General features: G+C 37.9%; 3 protein-coding genes and 1 pseudogene across 7 annotated transcripts in view; 3 read left to right on the forward strand and 1 right to left on the reverse strand.

Moving 5' to 3' along the window:
- LOC146472238 (E3 ubiquitin-protein ligase TRIM45-like) overlaps nucleotides 1-22,712 on the forward strand; it is a 212,711-nt gene that overhangs the window by 56,282 nt on the left and 133,717 nt on the right. The window contains exon 2 of one of the 3 annotated variants that reach the window (XM_085119652.1): nucleotides 134-481. The exons of the other annotated variants lie outside the window; for them this stretch is intronic. The gene's annotated coding sequence lies outside the window, so the exon portion shown is untranslated. The remainder of the gene's footprint in view (nucleotides 1-133; nucleotides 482-22,712) is intronic. 3 annotated transcript variants of the gene reach the window in all.
- The window catches only part of LOC146472241 (E3 ubiquitin-protein ligase TRIM45-like), a 70,897-nt gene that overhangs the window by 16,404 nt on the left and 31,781 nt on the right, over nucleotides 1-22,712 (forward strand). The gene's annotated exons all lie outside the window — the stretch shown is intronic.
- The window catches only part of LOC146472242 (cancer-related nucleoside-triphosphatase homolog), a 45,758-nt pseudogene that overhangs the window by 11,896 nt on the left and 11,150 nt on the right, over nucleotides 1-22,712 (reverse strand). Inside the window, exons 5-6 of the transcript XR_014866612.1 lie at nucleotides 19,769-19,904; nucleotides 19,421-19,500 (exon numbers count right to left, since the gene is read on the reverse strand). The product of XR_014866612.1 is annotated as a cancer-related nucleoside-triphosphatase homolog (transcript). The remainder of the gene's footprint in view (nucleotides 1-19,420; nucleotides 19,501-19,768; nucleotides 19,905-22,712) is intronic.
- Nucleotides 14,941-22,712, forward strand: part of LOC146472244 (E3 ubiquitin-protein ligase TRIM45-like) — a 66,544-nt gene continuing 58,772 nt past the window's right edge. Inside the window, exon 1 of one of the 2 annotated variants that reach the window (XM_085119655.1) lies at nucleotides 14,941-17,641. In XM_085119655.1, the coding sequence (XP_084975781.1) occupies nucleotides 14,953-17,334 (2,382 nt within the window). In that variant the 5' untranslated portion in view covers nucleotides 14,941-14,952 and the 3' untranslated portion in view covers nucleotides 17,335-17,641. Of the gene's footprint in view, nucleotides 17,642-22,712 lie in introns of those variants that run through there. The other variant, XM_085119654.1, reaches the window with a different exon arrangement.

Below are 22,712 nucleotides of genomic sequence, written 5' to 3' on the forward strand. Positions count from 1 at the left end.
TGTTACTAGTGACACAAGCCTGATTGTTGTGAAATTTCTGAATGATCATTAGTGTAGAATGAGATTAAAATTATTAGGAATTTTGTTGAGAATGACGTCTGTTTTAATTTGTTTCATATTTCGATAAGTTAAGGTTTAATTAAGTGTTAGTTTATGTTTTGAAGTTCTTACCAGTAATGTTTTAAAAGAGGCTTGGGTGCATTTCCATTGCAAATAAGTTAATTTTTTCAGTAGAAGGCTCGAAGACACTTTTACTCATACTGTAAGTAATAGCTGAATATTTAGCTTTCTTCAATGACTTTATTGTACTGCGCTGTTTAAAACCTTTTGCGAGAAAAACGACCCGATGATAAACAATAGTCAAACAAACAAATGTATGATTCAATCTTTTTATTTCTAAGAGCCTTTAAGCTTAAATTAGATAAATATGTTACATCAATTGTCCATTTTATAGTTGTTTCCTTAGTGGCCTGATCTTTGAGTAGAAGCGAGGAGTTGACTTTTTCTCGATAAAACCGCAGTACTTTTCATGTGTATATGCAAACTAGTTACCATAAGAATAACGTGATTTTCATATAAAAATCAGTAAGGTTTGTATCGTAACAGTGTCAATTCCAGCCTCTTTTCTATGAAGGGCAAGGTTACCAGGATACGCAAACAAGTCTAACAGGATTTCATGACTCAGGGAATGAAAATAAGTTTAAATTGACGGCATTTTTTTATGCTGAGATCTATTGTACATTATCTCATAAGTAACGCCTCTTAGTCTTTATAAGTTAGAATTATATATTGTCAATTCGTTTATAGATTGGTTTTTGAGGATCTTTAAAACTAAAATATTTTAATTCTGTAAATTTGCATCAATGGAACTGGTGATTTTTGTGAAAAGAATGTGATTGAATAGTTTCTGTGCTTGTTTTGAATTTATTTTAATAAATAAAAGAATGATAATTACTGGTTAATTTAAGTTTATTTTGTGGTTGGAAATGTCTCTTCAACTCTTATACTGCTGATTTTTCTGTCATTCAGAACGAATTAGGGCCTCTTCATTTGAGCCCAGAAGCCCGTCTGACCTGTTAGCGGGGCCAATTTTGTTTATTATTCATATGGGAAATTTAAGCTGAGTTATATTATAGTTAGTTAAAGGCAATGGTTGTGAAACCTGACAAACTTCTTTGTTATATGTTTTTGTTTGTCTTTTTGGCCTTGACCCTACATAATCAACAATAGAATTTGGAATGTGCTGGAGCAACTGACCAATCGAAACGTTTTTGTTAAAGGAAACCTCCACTCTCGAAACATGTTAAAGTTACATTATTTAAAATACAATTTGTATAGGTAATCACATGATTCCGAGTGCAATTTGGAATAAATGAGCACGAGTAAAATTTTAAAAGGCTAACAAAATTGCACGAGCCCGCAGGGCGAGTGCAATTTGTGGTCTTTTAAAATTTTACGAGAGCTCATTTATTCCAAATTGCACGAGAAAAATCATGTGATTACTTGTTAATAATATACATTCAAAAATTTCAAATAAGCTTTTGTTCATTCCTTGTCTGTCAGCTAATGCTCCGCCTACATGTATTTGATTGGTTTCAAAAATGACAACCTTGATTGACATTCGTGTTCACATACTAAAAATACCATCTCTCTAAAAAGAGCAAGTTTTCAAATCACAAAGCGAACTTTTAAGTCAATATTAAAAGAAGTCTGAACTCAATCACCGTCCTCAGCATGTTTTCGAACTGACAGGAGCCGGGGCTTTGCAGACAGTCCCGACTGGCGTGTTTTAGTCTGGTTCTAAATGAATTCAACGTTTGTTCGTCCAAGCCGACATGGAAATCTTCAACAGATGCTCTAAGCCAAAATATTGAGTCAGGAGCCAACAAACCGTTTATACCAGGACTTGTGCTTCAAAGCCTTTTGCTTTTTCGCAGCTTTTTCAGTGTTTGTCAGACTTCCGACACTTGTACATGTTCGGCCGCTTGACTTTAGCTTACCTTGTTATCGCAGTAGCCGAGCTTTACCTTCAAGAACTTGCTTCGAACTTTTTTACTCTTGGTCTAATTAATTGCAGTGCGAAGACTGTCATGCTCGTATAGTCTTTCCCGTCTTTTTTACGTACTGTTGCGTGAAAATCCTCGAGAATTTTGTTGAGTGCCTCTGGTTCATAGTTTTCAATATTTTGGTCGTAGCCCTTTTGTGCTGTCCAAGACCTCCAAAGTCTTACCCAGTGTGTTTGTGCTTTGTTGAGTTTCTTTGCATTTTCGTTTAAACTTTCAATTAAAATGCTGTTACTCTCTTCAAACCTGTTCGCCATTTTGTTTCGAGATAGACGTTTTGCAAATTTGCATACCTGTCAATCATTTTAATTTCACCTTTTTTGCACTAATTTCAACTTTCTGCACTCAATTTCACATTTCTGCACTACATTTGGGATAAATTGATATGCTCTCCACCAATCAGATTGCAGAAATTTTTGTATGTAAATTATTATCTTTGAAATTTCATTGGAAAACATGAAAATAATTTTTCAGTGTCGAAAAAAAAAAACCATAATTTGAGTATCGGCTATTTTCGCTTTTAAATTTCCCGCGCGCCGCCATCTTGAATTTTATGACGTAATAATGTTGTTCAATTGTTTTACACAAAAGAACTTGTGCTGAATAACAATAGCGGCAACCATTACACGTCATAAAATTCAAAATGGTTGCCCCCAGGAAATTTAAAAGCAAAAGTTGTCGATAATCACATCTAATTTTTAACACACTTGAATGTCATTTCAACGTTTTAGACAAACATTTAGAATTTAGACACTATTTCTAACGCTTACCCGTTAATTTGTTGTGAGAGTGGAGGTTCCCTTTAAGTTATTCAACTGTGGTGTGAACGTTTCAACAAAGGATTGTGCAGGGTCGCGGTCCTTCCAACATAAATTGCAGAACCATTGTTTTCATGGGAAAGTTTCCTAACCAGTCCCTCAATTAACTATGGTTATAACGAGGTGAAAAAGATACCATTCTTCAATTCTTTTCCATTGAATGTTTGTCGAAATCATCCTGCAGCTGTGAAGCAACCACAGGCCCGACCATACATCGTTCCTATTAAGTTTGCCATCTCCATTTGTAGTTCTTGGTACTAAATTGTTTATCAGTACTGAAATCAAGGCTTTAATAGCGCATTTTTTCTTCGTCCTGGTAACTGCGCTGGAGCATTGATATGGGGAATTTTTCAGCCGGGGGATATGATATGGGGAATTTTTCAGCCGGTAACCGGTATAGCCCGCCTTCTTATGAACACATCAAAAATTTTACAAAGCTAAGTAGCAGTGAGGCGAGATCTCTAACACCGAGCCAATCCAGTTGACAGAGATCATATAAAGAGGCTCTTATTAATGTGTGAGAAAATTCGGAACAGAACGGAACTTGCCATTTTGAGACCGTACGAGCCTATTCCCACAAAAGAACCGACTCGTTTTTTTGGTTCAAAAGTTCGGTGAAAACCTAGATGAAGCTTTTTTAGGAAGAAAGCGGTGCACTTAACGTACACTGAAAACTGGTGGCCCGTAAAGTATTGTATGTATTCCGCTCGTGACTTCGGTTGTGACACTGATCCAATTATTCAACGACGACGGCAACGGCAACGAAACGTCACCTGAAAATATATCTTTTTTTCATTTGTGCTACTTCGCGATTATTTCAACTCGCTCGACTTTTACAAAAATGGCGAACTATCCAGGAACCAAATTGGTAGGAGTGGCGTACAAGTTAAGAAAGAAAACGAAAGATTCACCTTCGTGTGTTCACGTTCTCCACAAAACCTTAAATGTGGTCATTTCATGTTGTCGTTTTGCAGAGGACGGCAAAGAAATGTACCAAAATGTAAAACGCACGTGCAGGGCGATTGTTTTTGCTCATTAAACCTATTGTTTTCCGCCGTCGTCGTTGCTTAAGCTCCCTATTCATATGATTCAACCGCTATCCCAAAATTCATAGGCTTCTGTTGCGCAAGAGAGATTTATCATCGCGTGTACGTCAGTGTGAAACGCGAACGGCAAAAATGTTCACGTGACCACGATTTTCCCGCCACTTTTCGCATTTGCCGGTTGCTGGTGCCGTTTCTACGCGAAAACAAGCTATTTCGTGCTTGTCCGGTCTACGTGAGAACTACGTATTAAAGTATTTCTTCCTTTTTTCTTATACATATAAGTGAATGAAAATGATGTATTATTCAATGAATGACGCAGCAATACTCGGAAAATACTCTGCAATGCTTCAAGTGCTTCTATCAGGAGTCGAACCTAAGACCTTCCGATTACTAGTTCGGATGCTCTACCACTGAGCTACAGTAGACTCGTGGAAACTAAGGCTTTTAAACTAGGTTCATAAGACAAACATCCTGCCTACTGCTAGGATTGGAATGTCAATGTGTCGCATATGCGTTATAGTAATAAATGTGATAGAATATTTTAAGCCTGGTGAATAAATGAATATGATGTGTAATTCAATGAATGACGCATGCAGGCATACTCGAAAAAAGGAAATCCGAGTGCTTCTATCAGGAGTCGAACCTAAGGCCTATATAAGTAGTTAATTGTTGAAAAAAATTACCCCAATAATTTTTCCGGCATGTCATACTTGGGCAAATTAAGTTTCATGTTTTAAAATCCCTCATATCTCACTCCTTACTGCACTTTTCTTCATGAATTGACCACAGTGAGTCACAAAACAGCTTCATCGAAATTCGCAAAATTAAAAAAGTAAGAGCTTAAGTCAAAAGGTTCACGCTATTTTACGTGAAACATGAAACGGCAAGGTGACATTTGCCGTCTCACGTAAACGCGATGCTAAAATTCTAGCTCCTGCGTGGTAGACTTACCATAACGCATTGCCACGAGTTTGTTCTAATTATAGCAAGTATAAATATATCAGTAACCAATGAGCAAGTGCTCTTGTTTGTTTCGTGCGAACGGAGAACATGTGAGTTGCGAGCCGGCGAGTTAAGGGAGCCTGGCGCAAGGGAAAAACTTTCCCTCTCACTGCTGCGACGCCCGCCCGAAACAAGCAAGAACGTCGGCTTCCTGCTTACAGGCGAAAAGATCAGTCTGGAAATAACGAAATGTTGTTGAGTCTTTCTATTTATCTATGCTCCTTCATTGACCCTGACAACTGGAAGCCGGAAACAAGCAAGAACGTCGGCTCCCTGCTTTTTTTCACCGGAGCAAGCTATGTTAATAAAACTATTTCATTTCAAACCTGTGTTATTTTTTGGAATTAAGAAAGGTCCGTCTGTAGGAATGCTTAACTGCCCTTGGGGTGTCAGAGTTTAATAACCATCGCATTCAAATGTTTAAATGAAAACTGTTAATTGCAACCACTCAGGAAAGTAAAACCATGTTGTCTTGGATTTCTAGGAGTGGTCGAAGGAATATATATGCCTTTTTTGTTTTACCATTCTACCAACTAAATTAACAAAGCTTTAACTTTAACTACTTAAAATTAAAGCAGAACCATTTTTCCTAGTTCATCAACTATAACCACTGTGTTACCACCTTCGGCATCCTGTAAGGTAATGATAGTTAATTCTTATTAGTATATACTAAAACAGTGGATAGCGTTGAAGGTGCGCTCTGATTGGCTAGTCAAACTCCGAATATCCTTTGCTATTTACCTCCGAGCAACTCGCGAGTTTCGCGTCCCGGTTTGCATCCGTGACAAGCGAAGAAATCATCCAAATTAACAACGAAGCACTTTCCTTCACGTGTAGTTTTCCCGTTGTAAATTTCTCGCCCGTTTGATCACCTGATGTATCATGTGACTTTTTGGGGCGCCTTGTTGTTTCAGTCCTTTGCGCGCGGGATTTCCGCCCGAAAATATTGCAATCGTATCAGGAATAAATGAATTAAAATCATCTTTTTGTTGTGTATATTATCTCACTGTTTTAGTATATACTAAAACAACTATTCACCTCAGTGTCGGTGGCTAGCGGTGGGACGAGAGGGACGTCATCGTCGGAGACCCAGGGGTAGGTGGTGGGGACGGAGCGAAGATTTCACTCGCGAAATCGGGAAACTTCGCTGGCCAACATCTCCCTCGTGAAATCGTCGCCCCGCACTGATCACAACGCATTTATACCACGAGTTTGCTCTAAATGATCAAACAGTTATAGATATTGGAAGCCACTACGCAGGCGCCCTTATTCGTTTCGCGCGATCGACAAAGGTGTGAGTTACGAGCCGGGAAGCGAAGGGAACCAGGCCTGGTTTGCCTGAGGAAAGAAAGGGCCTTTCTCTCGGGCGGATTCGCCTGCTTGAAACTAACAAGATCGCGTATTAAACGTTGTCAAAAGTGAAGACATCGGGTTTTTCGAAAGTTTGGAGTACAAACCTGTTTTAACTTTTGCAAAGGGAGGTTCAGTCGTTGGAATGTTTAAAGTGCCACTACGACGAAAATTTTTACTTCTATTTTCGCCCTTTTCGTGTTCCAATCTATTTAATGAGGTCGTAATTGCAAAAATAGCTATTAATTAGCTTTATACAAGCTTACTGATCCTGGGAATAAGTGGCCGAAAACCGGCCAAAACCCGTCCGCCATTACTTCGACGGCAAAGTGACGCCCGTGGTGATTCTAAAATGCGGTTGCTTGTATGAGATCTTTGTGTGACGTCATACGCGCATCGAACATCGTGCGTTCCTTGCAAGAACTCAGTAAACCTCAGTAATCGTAAGTCCTAAAGTAAGTGAATGGGCAAGACTATTTGTAAGATTCGCCATCCAGTTTGGTGAAAAGCGATCTAAAGGACAATTTTACCGAATATCTTGGATTATAATTTCCTTGGCGGTGGATTTGGAGTCGTATGACTGCAAAGAATACGCTTCGAAGACACGCGAACAGGTCATTCAAGCCTGGGATTTTCATGTAAAGCCGAAGAAGAAACGAATTCACTCCAGCATTTACTCAGCAACTGTATTGGAGGAAGACATATGGTTATTTAATATTCTGGGTATGTTTTCTATTTGGGATTAGTAAACAGAACCTAATCACTATTCGCAGAAACACTTGAGCAACAAATTATTGAATAGGATGGATAACTCCAGACCAGTACATGTTGATGTTATGTTGGTGGCGTGTATGGTGTTCGCAAGTATCAATCAAAGCTGCATAATGAGTCAAGGAAAAAAAGAACTATTAAACTCGTTTTTTATAGTTCAATAAAGCTTTGACAAAACTAAAATGATGTATAATTAACTTCAGTTGAAATGTGGGTAGCTATAGCTGTAATCTACAGAATATTTGCAATTAATTACAATACTACAGGGCTGTAATCTACCAGGTATTACCTGGTTAGATCCCTTCCTCATTCTACAACAACTTTCAAGGAGTAAATGAAGTAATCATGAGGGGCCTAATATTTTAAAGCCACAGTCCAAGTAACATTCAACAATAAATAAAGCCCTTAAATGCAGCTGGAAAACTAAAGATTAATAAGAAAGTTTAGGAGGATAGCTAAGGAGGAAACCCTAGTAGGCTTGCATCATATCTCACCCATTTTTGTTATTTCAATAATGTTTGTTCCTTGATCAATGAGGATGTGTGAATCTGAGTGAAACAAGCAAACCAGCCTCTTGATCTCATTTAAAACTGACACTATAATTGTAATCATTTTACATGTTGAGTGTGAAGAGCCAGCATAACACTGTGCTGTAACAGTATTGTGTATTTTCCCACAAAATCACACACTGTTCACAGACATAAAATTGAAATATTATAGTTATGAAAGAATGACCATCCTTCCCACAGATATACCTTAATTATTCTTGGAGATTCTACCAGAAATGAGATTTAATTTCTTTTTTCTTTGGTGTGTTAAATTAAGAGCCAAAGTACTTTAACCTCAGCTTATTTTTTGTTTTTGTTCAGCGACATGAACTTCATTTTAATTTTTTTCTATCTTGTAATTTTTATCTTACATGACCCCACAAACATTTTCATGCTTTTCTACTTATACCATGTGTTTGTTGTTTTTCTATTCTGTGTAGCTTTTTCCTTCTGTCAAATAGCCCTGGCTTTCTTATGTTGGATGTTGATATCTGTGGGTTTTTACTTTGGCCTTCAGAAAAAAAAAACAGAACCAAGAACAGGGCCAGCTTTAAATAGCAAAGCCATTTTTTATGCCAATAATACCACATATTTTTTACTTTATTTCATTTTATTGTTATTATTATTTTTTTTTTTTTTGGGGGGGGGGTGGTGGGGAGTGGGCTTTTTTGTTTCGTTTTTGTTGTTGCTGTTATGACATAACACTCAAATCTCCCTCACTATGAACAAGCCAACAAAACAATTGGCCATCAGTTAACAATAATTATTTCCATAATCCCTTCACTGTTTATATTAATGTGCTTGACCTATATCCAGGAGATTTTTTTGGAAGACTCTCCTATCAGCTATGTTGGCAGTTTCTAGGATCAAATTTAAAAGTACGCCTTTTGCTGTGGCCCTCTCTGATAACCATTTTGAACAATGAGAATACTCAGAGCACAAGAATGCATGCCATGATCCCACTGGCCAAAAACCTTCCCTGTATAAAGATAAGTTTACCCTTGAAGTCAGAGGCCAGTCTTGCTGTCTACTCTCACCATGCCTGCAGCATTGTGGTTCTTGATGATATGGGTATGACAGCAACTTTTAAAAAAAACACACACACACAGTCTGCATGCATTACCAGTACCTACTTGTCATATTGATATGGTATCAATGCTCAATATTGCAAAAATTTGCTGGTAGTTCTCCTCCTCTCCCTTCCATTTATAAATTTGCACATTATGTACAATGTAAACCTTAGTGTAAGATCCTGGCCCATTCTTCTGGACAAGGTATCTTCTGTAACTGTGAAAAATGCCTTCATGCTTCCCTAAACTAACCCTAATAATACAGATCCCAATATTTTAAGGTTCAGGAAATGTCGTTGACAGATCTAAACTAAAAGCTAAGTGAGATTTACTACGGCATTATTTACCATGGGTAGTCCTATTTACCATGGTGTGCTTAGGTGACCTTGTTGACGCCTTGGTATTGTCTCTGGTATATACCAAAACAGTGCGATACTTTTGTTAAAAATTTATTATGTTGTACAAAAAATGCTATAAAATTGGCTGTCCATATAACAGACTTTCCAAAGAAAACAAAAGAAGGCACAAATACAAGAATTTTTAATAATTCAAACACAAAGATGAAATTTACCAAGCACTGGTGGTAGTTTTCCACACTCTTTAGAATAGGACGTTCGCGGACGTATCTCCTCTACCTAAGGTGAAGCCGGTTGAAGACCTGAAGAAACAGCTCAGGCCTATCTCCCTTACTCCATGTCTGTCGAAGGTCGCAGAAGAGTGCGTGGTTCACGATTACGTAAAACCTGCAGTTCTAGATGTGCTCGATCCACGCCAATATGGAGCTGTTCCCAATTCCTCAACTACTCAGGCACTGATACACATGCTTCACAACTGGTCCAAGGAAACTGATGGCAACGGCGCTACAGTTAGAACTATTCTCTTTGATTATAAAAAAGCGTTTGACTTTATAGATCATGGAATACTTGTAGAGAAATTGTGTAGGTTAAATCTTCCCACAAGAATTATCAATTGGATCATAGATTTCCTTTCTAATCGTTCCCAAAGGATCAAACTATCCGAGGGCTGTTACTCCGAGTGGGGTTCAGTGCCCTCTGGGGTTCCTCAGGGAACAAAACTAGGCCCGTGGCTATTCCTTGTACTCATAAATGATTTAGATGTTGATAATTTAGCTAATGTATGGAAATATGTCGACGATACGACCGCATCAGAAGTCGTTGCCAAGGGCAACCGAAGTCATGCCCAGGAGATTGCGGACAAGGTTGCCGAGTGGTCTACGCAGAACAGAGTCAAACTCAATAGCGACAAGTGTAAGGAGCTCAGGATATCTTTTGCAAAAGATGAGCCCCAGTTTGCGTCTATCGTAGTAGATGGCAAAGAACTAGAGAGGGTGACTAGTGCTAAACTACTGGGTTTGACCATATCGAGCAACCTTACGTGGAACGAACATATTAGTGACGTCATAAAGAAAGCGTCAAAGCGTCTGTATTTCTTAGTGCAGTTAAAGAGGTCAAGAGTTCCTCGGCAGGACATGTCCACCTTTTACACTGCTTGTATACGCTCTGTTCTTACGTACGCAGCGCCTGTCTTTTTTTACGCCCTGCCAAAGTACCTAAAAGACGAGTTGGTGCGTGTCGAAAAGCGGGCCATGTCTATAATATGCTCAGGACTACCCTACCAGGAGGCCATCGAACTGGTGAACATTGTCCCCATTGCAGATTTCATCACGGGGCTATGCACTAATGCTTTTGACACCATTATTAAGGACCCAGAACACCGTCTGAACTGTTTAATACCATTTAGTGGACCGTCACGTTATACTCTAAGGTGCAACAGGCGTTTTACCGTACCCAAATGCAAGACAGATCGTTTTAGAAATAGTTTTATTATTAGATCCTGTATTGATAATGTATATATATAGATTCTTAGTTTCCCTTTTTATCATATTTTTTATACCTTTATTTATTGTACCTAGCTTTATACGTACTTTTTATCGATTTTATTAATTGTAAATACGCAATTCAGCCTTCGGGCTGCCATGTATTGATTATTAAACTATCTATCTATCTATCTATCTATCAATAGGGTATTGGACAAAATACGGTCTCATAATTTTGTCAGTTTGGTTCATTTGTTCTCTTTGGTACAAACTAATATGGTTTAAATTGTAGACATTATCTTGACTTGTCCCAGAAGATAACTTTCATGCATAATATTCTCTGCAACTCTGCACAAAGGTACAGTCAAAGCATATTTACAAGTGATGTTTAAAAAAATTGCTCAATAATAGTATTATAATTAGTTAATAACACAGACCAAATAGGATTGCCACAAGGCCTTCTTGACTCACAGTAATCAGTAATGGTTACATTATTTAGAGAATTTGGCAAGTTGGAGTGTCAGCAGGTCCACATCAGCTGGAAAGTTGCCTGCAAATTTCTTCTGACCTGTACTTTCACATATCATGTGATTGTTTCAATATATAGGGATGAATTTTTCATGTCAATGTCACAATCAGTTTAATTACAATTGCTCATTTAATGCAGATCGAAAATCTCGCCTTGCCGTGTGTGTATTCTACAGTCGGCATACAAGTCTTTCAGAAATGTGTTGGGTGCTTTGTACGAAGAGAGCATTCGAAAAACTCGAGGCAGTTGATTGTCAATATTATACCACAAGCAATTATTATTATGAATAAAATGGAGTATCTATGCACTTTTATTTTACCAAAGCATGACACTTATAGGAAGTAGACGAAATGAACACTAGACAAACAAAGCATTACAATAAGCTATAAAAAAAACATACACACCACCACTCCGCGCCACTTGCTTTCATTGTACGCATTCACGAAAACAGTTCATAATTTCTGATCAGTAATCGTCGGCATAATCGCTTCACTTAGTCCCTTGCTTTACCCTGGAAAAGTAAGCATCGAGGCAGTAGCATTGTATGGCAGTCCTTGCGTTTGAGTTTCCCTCGAAGCAGCTGTCGAAGTCGTCGAGAGGATATGTCTTTAGTACTTCGGTGCGATGTACAAAAAGACGATTTGTCTGAAGAAATTACCCCGTTTTGACGTATTTCAGAACCATAAATGTTCAAACAACCACCATTAGGTTTCTTTCGGGTGCCCACAATACGTGTGCGTTGTAAAGACGGCCCTTGAGCCACTAAAACAAAAAGAAGTGGCTTCTTTCAGCGAGATCGAACATTCGAAAGCAGGCCATGTTGTTGTGCGCGTATGACGTCATATTCCTGTCGGTTCAACTAGATCCAGCTCTCTATGTAATTCACGGCCATTTGTCGTTGGAGTAATGGCGGTACAGCGAAGCTGAACTTTGCGTTTAAAATAACTGGTCTTCCCGTTGGAATTTTAACGTAAAATTTGGCGTGGTAAATATTTACCACTTCTACTTTCCAAAGCTGAAGAAAAAAAGGGATGCAAAATTTTGATCGTAGTGGCACTTTAACCGTCCTTGGGGGGTGGCGGTGAGTGACACGGATGAGATAGCAGTAACTGACTGTTGGAACAGCAGGGTTCAAATCTTTGACAGTAGCGGAAATTACTTAAGATCCCTCGGTCAAAAGGGTAGAAAGCAAGACAAATTTACTTATCCTTATGGAATAACCTTCCAGAGGAATAAAACCATTTTCGTAAGAGATAGTGGTAACCATTTCGTGCAGATTTTAAACAGGGAGGGCAGGGTCTTGAATATGTTTCATGGGAAAGGAAACCGCGAAGGACAGCTTTATAATCCGTGTGGTTTATCTGCCGATAATAATGGAAATATTAGTGAATGTAAATATATGAAACATGTATTTTAGTGGCATACCAACTGCGAGGACCTTTCTTCTATTCTCACTGCATAATTAATTGGCTCATAGCATAAATTTAAGTGATCTCTTCGGATTCGCCCGTGATCGCGCATGCTGGTTGTGGTGGTAATGCTTTGCGCTTCTGGTGTATAAATTTGATCGCTTAACCTATAAACTTGGTCACTCCATCGGTACTCCGGGACAGCAGTCAACTTTGCGACCCACCTACCTCTCCTGGTGGCGGTTGACAAACTCAGATTGATTATATCCTCGTTGCATGCCTATTGCCTCATAAGTCGCGGACTCTTTCCATAACTTAACCTTTTGCGATGAGGTAATGAGTATGCAGTGAGAATATAGTACAAGTGCAGAAAGAAATAGTGTGGTTCTATTTCGTGAAAAAGGTCATTATAATGATTTATCTTCGAGCAGATTTCAATTGAGTGTCGAAAGTAATTTCGCGTCGGCTTTACTTCGCTCTGTGATTGGCCAGCAAAACACGCGCCACGTTCTCAAACAAAGATAAACTTAAAAAAGAAAACCAATCGCGCCTCGCTCCCACGCGTTTTCCCGCGCTTGGCGTCGGTTGCATGTATTTGCTTCGATTTCGGATTGGTTCATTGCGTTTTTTGCGTCTGTTTTGATTGGCCAGAGTAATTACTTTGGTTTGGGTTTTACGACACTCAAATGAAAATCGCCCTAAATTAAAATTAGAGGTTCGGTATTGATTTTGAAGACCAATATGCCTGTTAAATTAAGTTTTGCGCGAGGAAGGGGGAGGGAAAAATTCTGTACAAAGTTCCTATTCCATCGTTTAACATCTCAGAATGATCTTGAAACTGTTACAAATTTCCATAGTGTCAAGGTAAACCACAATTTTGCATCAGGAGTTGAAATATTAATGTTCCTTTAGGGGCTAGAAAATTGCGTGTTTTTGGCAAGCTGAGAATTTGCGTTCATAATTAGCGGAGTAGACTGAGTGTGCAAGTCAATCAGTTTTTACGGTGAGCCAATAGTCCATGTTTGTATAATCAACTGGTTGCCAACTGATTCAGGCATTGTCTTACTAGTAACTGAATAGAAAAGTTTTTATCTGTAGAAATATGTTAAAACATGTTTGTCAAACGAGTCGATAGTGTCTGCGTCGATTTTTAAACTTTGAATAAACAAAGTCACAGTTTAGAGCTTTGCTTGTTTATTGTTACGTCTTAGCAACAACAATGAATCACGCGTTTTATAAATTCATTTGCTTTTCTTATCCCCATTTGAAAACTCCAATTGACTAAAAGAACAAGAGCGCCTCTATTCCCCTTCATTGGAGTTTATTCGTCTTTGACCAACCTTTTACTTTCCTTCTAAAATTTTTTTTACCACAATTGGTTCTAATCTCGCAATCTGATTGGGTAATTTTCCGTTGTCGATAACGGTCTAGACAACGATGCTTGCGTCAATAAGCGCGCGGATATTTTGACAGTTAGTGTAAAAATTTTCTTTGACTTTGATATTGTGGTAAAAGACAAATCGGATGTGGTTTAGCGTTGTCTGCACTCTCATTGACAACGATATTCGCCATCACAGTGGTCAAAATTTGTTGTGGAACATTTTGACCACTGCGATGACGAATATCGTTGTCGATAAGAGTGCACACAACGCTAAACCACATTCCATTTATGCAGCCACCTTTTAGAAATTCACGTTTTTTATACTACTTGGGATTGCGGCACTAAATGTTTAGCGAGTTGTTTATCGACTAGAAAAACGACGACTACTAAATTTAGTTCGGTAAACCGATCGAAAACACTGAATCGCGTGAAGTGATACAGATCGCGTGACATAACTGAGAATGGGCGTGACTTAACTGTTCAATCGCGTGACTTTAACAAGTCACCTGTTTCGAACAAAAGAAGTATCACCTGACGCGTATCTCTCATCACCAATTGCTTGACTTTGTCCAGGTATTTAACTGAATACGTTAAAACTGTTTCGTAGTTGTGTATGTCAAAAAATCTCCAAGAGATTGACCTACTAATCCTGAATACAATCTTGGCACGAAAAATTCAGTGTATATTAAAGTAATTAACCAAACCCCAAAAAGCTGTAATGCGCCAGGAGACTGATCGCGTGACATACCCTAGACATCGCGTTATTCTACTAAGAAATCACCTGATTCGAACATTTCTGACACGTTTTTCACAGTCACAGATGTTAAACTTGTCAAACACAGTCACATTAACACAATCCTAAACTTAAGTTTTGTGATTGGTTAAGTTCGAATCTAATCTGATTTAAGTTTCTGAGAAAACAATCGTTGTCGTTTTCAAGATTGACATGTTATGCCCAGGGGCAGATTCCTAGAAATCTCAGACCAAGAAGGATAAAAAACCTCTCAGATCAGCGTTCTATGATTGGCTCGTTGCTCTCTAATTCCGAGAAAAGCTGAACATAGAAAGTCGCATAAATAAGACTTAATTGTGTTTGATCGATACCCTCCCTTGCTCGTTGAAGACAACATGGATATCCGAACGGTGTTTTATAATCTTCGCGAAGAAGTGTCTTGTCCAGTGTGTTCAGGCATATTTACGGATCCCAAACAGCTATCCTGTCTGCACAGTTTTTGTTTCGAGTGTTTAAATCATTGGTATGAGACAAGCGGCGGTGGAAACGCAGTCAAATGTCCCAAATGCCAAACCCTTTGCAGAGTGCCTGCAAGCGGCGATCTCAAGGATCTTCCGACCAGCTTTTATCTGAACGGCATGATTGATGTGCGGGCCGTTAAAGAATGCAACACAACTCAAGTAACTTGTGGAAACTGCGACAAGAAAAGCTCTGAAGCTTCGTACTGCTTTCAGTGTTGCATGTTTTATTGTGAGCAGTGCCTTATTGGGCACAACATGATGCGAACAAACAGAGATCACCGCGTTCTGGCGGTGAAAGAATTCCAAGAAAAAGACTACGAGGATGTACTCAAGCGGCCCTCGTTTTGTTCAGAACCACGACACGAGAAAGAGGAGGTGAAGTTCTTCTGTAAGAATTGCAAACTGGCCGTCTGCCAAGCCTGCATCAATCTAAAACATTCTGGTCACGCTTTAGAGCATATAGAAGACGAAGCTGAAAGACGAAAGACTGAAATGAAGAATATTGCGGAAACACAGAGACAGAACTTACAAGCAAAGAAGAACGTAGTTAAGCAACTCGATGAAGATTACGCTAAACTGATACAACAAGGCGAAGACCTGAAAAGAAATGTTCAGAAATTTGCAGATGACTTATTTGCGGTCATTGAAGCAAGGAAACAAAATATTTTCGCATCGGTGGAAAGCCAGACGAAGAAGTTGTTTGAAAGTCTAACAACACAAAAGAACAAGATCGAGAATGAAATAAAAATGATTGAATCATCGCTAGAAAAAGCTGACAAACTGTTAATGCGAAGTAACAACATTGAGTTTGTGGGACTAAATACCTCACCACAAACAATCTTTGAGGGAATTCATTTTCAATGCGAGCCAGTTGTTTATGACCCTGGAAGTCTTCCAGTTTTCGTTTTCGTGCAAAATCAAAAGTTGTTAGACACTGTCAACAGCGAAGAAATTGGTATCTTGGAGAAACTGCATCAAACGAAAGCAAGCCAATCAATAGCTGAAGGAAAAGGACTAAATGAAACATTTGCTGGACGTGAAACGCAATTCACTTTAACAACAACAACCGCAGAGGGAAGACAGTGTTACAATAAACGTGACTGTGTCAGGGTTGAGATCCGAGACCAACGAGGGCGAGAGTGCGGGACAGAAGTGCGAATCAGTGATGACAAGAATGGACAGTATAAGATCAGCTATTCTCTCAAAGAACAAGGCAGATATTCAATTATTATTAAGGTAAACGAGGAACATGTTCCTGGTAGTCCCTATGATTTGCTAGTAAAAGCCCGCGAGCAGGCTGTCAGCTCCGGGATTTTTTCTGCTCGGAGAAAAAATAGCGTTGGACACTCTCCTTCGCTGAGTGCCTCTCGCTATTTTTCACCGGAGCAGGGAGCTTGCTCGCGGGCTATGTTAGTAAAACCATTTCAGTTTAAACCTGTTTTATCTTTTGGAAAGAAAGGTTCGTCTGTAGGAATGTTTAGCCGTCCTTGGGGGGTGGCAGTGAGTGACACGGATGAGATAGCAGTAACTGACTGTTGTAACCACAGGGTGCAAATCTTTGACAGTGGTGGGAATTACTTAAGATCCTTCGGTCGCAATGGTTACAATCAGGGAGAATTTATCTACCCTTTCGGAATATGCTTTGATAGTAACAGAAATATTTTCGTAGTAGACAAGGATAACCATAGAATCCAGTTTTTCAGTGGGGAGGGTAGGTACATGGGTATATTTGGTGGGAAAGGAAACCGTGATAGTCAGCTCTCTAATCCTTGGGGCTTATCATTGGATGCCACTGGTAATATTATTGTCGCTGATTCAGGTAACAAACTGATTAAGATATTTTCAACCAGTGGAAATTTTGTAAGGAAGATAGGTAGGTCTGACTCTTTTAGTTTTCCTTGTCACTGTGTTCAGTGTGATGAATATCTCATGGTGTCAGACCGACATGAACACTGTATTAAAGTGTTTAGTGCCGAGGGTGAATACCAATATAAATTTGGAAAGCGTGGGGGAGGGGATGGTGAATTTAATTCTCCCCGTTGTTTAGCAGTGACTAAATCCAAACACCTGATGGTGTGTGATCAGGGTAATAATAGAATACAAGTGTTTGAATTGAATGGCAGGTTTGTTGGTAAGTTTGGAACAGAAGGCAGTAATTTAGGAGAATTTAATCATCCAACATCTGTCACTGTTTTAAGTAATGGTAGAATTGTTGTGTCGGATTACAATAACCATCGCATTCAAATGTTTGAATGAAAACTGTCATCTGCAGCATGACTCAGGAAAGTAATAATTTTGTTGTGTTGGGAGTCGGTTAAAAGAACTGTTGTACCGTAATTCAGGAGTTCATGTATCTGTCACTTTTATTAGTAGAAAAATACAACTGATTAAATTTAAAAGAAACAGAAATCGTGTGATGATGGATTTGGTTAAAATCCTACACTGATAATTTTGCTCACCCGATTTCATTTTAGCCTAGCTGATGGCGTCCAAAAAGGGGGTTGGAATTGCAATCTTCGAACTATAACAATATTATTCAGGACACAAGCCTAATTATTGTGAAATTTCTAGGCGATCATTACCGTTGAATAGGTTTTAAAATTATTTGGAATTTTTTTTTAGAATATGAAAGCAGTTTTTATCAGTTTCATATTGTGATGAGTTAAGGTTTAATTAAGTGACTTAATTTATGTTTTGAACTAATCTTACCAGAAATGTTTTTGAAAGACACTTTGTGTGATGCAAGAGAAGTTTTAAAATTTTTTCAGTACAAGGCTGAAAAAATTTTTTACTCATACTGTAAGGAACAGCTGTTTACTTCAGTATAGTTGACATTACCTTTTAAGAGAAAACTTCCCAATGGTAAACAAATAGGCAACCAAACAAATGACTATTCAATCTTTTACTTCTAATAGCTTTAAAAAGCTTAAACAAGATAAATATGCTACATTTAAATTGTCCATTTTATAGTTGTGTCCTTAAGTGCCGTCGAGTAGAAGCAAGGGTTGACTTTGTTTTAAAACAAATCTCAGTGCTTTTCATGTATATAATGGAAATTAGGGCAACATGACTTTCATATAAAAAGCATTTAATTTAAGGTTTGTATCTGACAGATTCAACTACAGCCTTGTTTCTTCTAAAGGGCCAGGTTACCATGCACACAAATGTTTCAACCGGATTTCATGAATAATTAAGGTTATAAATGGCTCTGGTAATAAAAAAGTTTAAATTTATAGCATTTTTTGATTCTGACATGCATTAGCTCAAAAGTATTGCTTCTAAGTTTTGTCTCTGTAAATTGGACTTATATAATATAATTTGTCAATCCATTTAGAGATTGTCCTTTGAGGATCTTTAAAACTAAGAACATTTTAATTCTGTAGAATTGCAATGGAACCAGTGATTTTTTTTAAAGAATGAATTATTGTTGTTATAACTTCTGTAGTTGTTTTGAATTTTAATAAACAAAAGTATGATAATTAACTGCTTTTTGATTTGAGTTTATTTTATAGTTTGAAATGTGTTATCAACTAGACTTGTAGTTCACCTTATATTTTTGGGTTCTTCATATGATCTCGATCATGAGTCCAGTCACTTGAGTTCCCTGTTTATTAATGGCAGATATTTAAGCCCAGATACTGAGGGGAAAAAAAATGGCAATTCTCCGTTTGGCCCTCTATTCTTTTGAACACATGTCCAAATCATCTGGCAACAGTGAACCAACCACATGCCAAAACATAAATACGTCATCCATATAAAGTAAGTGCCATCACCATTCACAGTTCTTGGTACTGAATAGTTCTAAGCACCAAAAACAAGCCTTTTTTACAATGTGCAGTTCCAGAAAAAATCCATACCCACCCCATGGAAGGTCATCAGATATTCCTAGGGGGAGGGGGGTCTTAAAAGTCAAAATTTTACAAGCAAAGTATGAAGCTAAACTAGAATTTCCTAGGGGTGAAGGTAGTGCAAAACAAAAAACCTTCCGTGGGGGGAGTATGGATATTTTCTGGAACTGCACAATGTAGGCCATGAGTTTCATGAGTACTGACCCAATGCTTCTGTAGTCATCATCATCATCATCATCATCATCATTGCTCATACAAGAGACGTACAGAACATTGTATTACTATACAGCCATGGCTTTATCTCAAGATTCACTTATTTTCTGGCAGTCTTCAACTGTGGCCTGTTCAGCGATTGCCCAGTGAATACCTGGTGTTGACGGCCTTGTCTTTATAGTCCTATTTTCACTTATTTCCCAGGGGGTCTTCAATTGCGGTTTGGTCCGCTACTTTCCAGTGTATGAACGGTGTGTGCAATGTGGGCAAGTCTTTACCACATTAATCACTTATTCGCCATGCAGTTTTCAAGCAGGCACACAACTTCTCCAACTAACTCATCTCGTGTATTTCTTGTGACCTGAAAACAATGCAAGTTTGAGAAAAAATGTTTCCCAAGTTTTTGTTCAATCCTGTAGCAATGACACGTTCTGCAGCACAGTGTTTTTACAAAAATTTCCGTTGGTTATATTAAAAATGAAGAACATGCAGAAACAAAAAATGAATTATACTCTTGGAAGTTTGAAAGAACTCGCAACTACAATATTGTACAATTAAACACAACTTGCTACATGTGCCATGCTACCTGACCAAGATTATGACTTTAGTAAAGAATAACTGATACTCACCTCAATCAGTGTAACGTCTTCACGCTTTTTCAGTTCATCCACAAATGGGATGGGTCTCTGTTTTGTAACAGGTACAGTAGCTAACACTGTAGCTTGTGAGGATCCCTGGTGAAAAACCTCACAGGACTTCAAGGATCTTTAAAGATCTTCAAAGACCTGCCAAAGATCTTTAAAGATAAAGATCCTCAAAGGATCCTAAAAGGATCTTTGAAGATCCTCCAAAGATCTTCAAAGATCCTGCATTTGCAAGATCTTGTTATACTATCTGCAAAGATCCTCAAGGAATTGGTAAGGATCTTGCAAGGATCTTTGTAAGATCCTTGCAAAGATTCCTGCAAAGATCTTTGCAAGGATCCTTCAAGATCCTCAAAGATTTGATGAGGATCTTTGAAGAATCTTACAAAGATCCTTTTAAAGATCTTGCAAAGATCTTTGCAAGGATCCTTCAGGATCCTCAAGGATTTAATGAGGATCTTTGAAGAATCTTACAAAGATCCTTTTGAAGATCTTGCAAAGATCTTTGCCAGGATCCTCAAGGATTTAATGAGGATCTTTAAAGAATCTTAGAAAGATCCTTTTGAAGATCCTGCAAAGATCTTTGCCAGGATCCTCAAGGATTTAATGAGGATCTTTGAAGAATCTTTAAAAGATCCTTTTAAAGATCTTGCCAGAGATCTTTGCCAAAATCTTCAACAATTTAATAAGGATCCTTCGAAGATCTTGCAAAGATCTTTGTCAGGATCCTTAGGGATCCTAAAGGATTTTTAAATTAAGCTGAATATCTTTGACGGATCTTAAAAGGATCCTTGATAGTAAGGATCTTGCAAAGACCTTTGCCAGGATCCTTGATGAGCTTCAAGGATTTAATGAGGATGTTTGCAAGACCCCTATGATAAATAGAAAAAAACGGTGATGGAAAATAAAAGGCCATTACACTTGCAATTACAGTGTAAGCATTTGGTAATTTATTTTATTAATCAATAAGACCGTTTATTCAAATACACTTCACAGTCTAAAAACTGAATTGCGTGTACAAATAATTAAATTGTATGAAACTGAAAAACATAATATATACAAAATGTAGAAAAAATTTAATAATTACAGGTAACATATAATAAAGAAGAATGCATAGAACTCTGCGAGAGGAAAAAGGACATTATTTAAAAAACTACATACTACTACTAATGACTAATAATAAAAGAGTTCTTTTAACGATTGGTCTTGCACACCGGAATTATAAAACGATTATTGCTCCTAAGCTTGTGGGATGAAAGGGCAGGTGGAGGCAGCAAATTTGAGCGTTTGTGGTTTCTTGATGAAGATATAGAGTTAAAAAAGTTTGTTCGAAAGAAAGTCACATCGGGCATACAATGTTGGTAGATCTGCCCGCTTTAGTAACAAAAACATTTGTCACATATCAAAATAAGAAATATCAAAATTTCTGTTTCTACTGAGTTTGAGCTTCCAGAGTAAATAATTATACCTTAAAGGTGTTGGAAAGTACAGACTGTTCACTAAAACTCTGAAAGTTGCAATAATGCAATGTCATCAATACTGTTGGTTTTTTGCTTAGAACTATTGCTTGGATGTCTCAGAGAAATGGGTACATGGAATATGGAATTTCGTTTTGGCGATTTAAATTTGTGATATGTTGCACCAAGATTCCTGCTTGATATGGCTTCCCACCAAAGGATATAATTCAATAGACAAATAAATAAGTTTACTCAGCTTATTGTCTGATCAGTGCTTGTCATGCAGCATGATAGTGTCTTAGTGATACTCAGACTCAGCAATTCATTCTTATAAATAAAAAGTGATTTCCAATAGCTAAAAGTTTGCTCACAGTCTTCATCAAATGATTACCCTGTCGCTTTCTTGCACAATTCTTCTTTTATAAAGGAAACAAGGAAACCACCGGGCCAAGAGCGGCAGCCATCTTGGATTTCCATCAGACTTGAAAGACTGGGCACTAACAAAGCCAAATTTGGTCAGCAGCTATACACTGCAGGCTCGCAGAAAGACCGTTTCTTTTGGATTTTAGCAGGACTCAAGAAAACAAGGCACAATTCCTCGGTTTTTTCTTCTTTTAAGCTAGAAAATGATGGCTTTAAGCACCAAAACGTGGACAACTACTTTTTAGAAACAGGTAGGCTTTAATATCAATGATTTTGATAAAAGACTGGCTTGAAAATGTATGATGCACAATTCAACGAAACGAATGCATGTGCTCCCGGAGTAGTGAATCGATAAAAATTGATATCGGAAAATCATTCGATAAATCGATATCTATCGATAAATTGAACTTAAACGATATCGATTTTATCGGTCAATCGATAAAATTCGATACTCACACGCCGACGAAGTGTTAATGTTATCGATTTTATCGGATTCATCGATCTTTATTGAATCGATAAAAATTATCCTGTTTCTGTTGAGGGAGCGTTTGATTGTGACTCTTTAAATGTAGATTTCAAAAGCGGAAATGAAATGATTTGTTGTCAAGCACTGTACAAGAGACTAAAGAGACTGCATTATGATTTTCTTCCTGATTTTATTGTTCGATTTACCGGGTTCGATTACAAACATAAACTATTTACTCAAAAAATCACGAAAATCTGTCCCTTAAAGACTGGGTGAAAGAGCAACGAGCGTGCGATTGTGTTACATTAGCAAATAAATAAAACAGTGCATGGAATAATCAACCAGGGATCTATATCGAATTTCAAATACAATACACCCTGAGTAATACTAAACGTTTGTAGAAAAGATGAAGCAATTTTTATCGTTTAACGATCAGGAAAGTTGTTATCAGTGTCTCTGCGAGTTCTTTAATATCTTTCGGTGTTTCCGTTTCGAAAATTGGAACGATAATTCAGTTTCGATAAATTCGATATTTATCGATAAAATCGATAGCCCTGATTCAAAAATCGATAATTATCGTTTA

This window comes from Pavona decussata, unplaced genomic scaffold, assembly GCF_977016875.1.
Source record: "Pavona decussata unplaced genomic scaffold, jaPavDecu1.1 SCAFFOLD_100, whole genome shotgun sequence".
Classification (NCBI taxonomy): domain Eukaryota; kingdom Metazoa; phylum Cnidaria; class Anthozoa; order Scleractinia; family Agariciidae; genus Pavona; species Pavona decussata.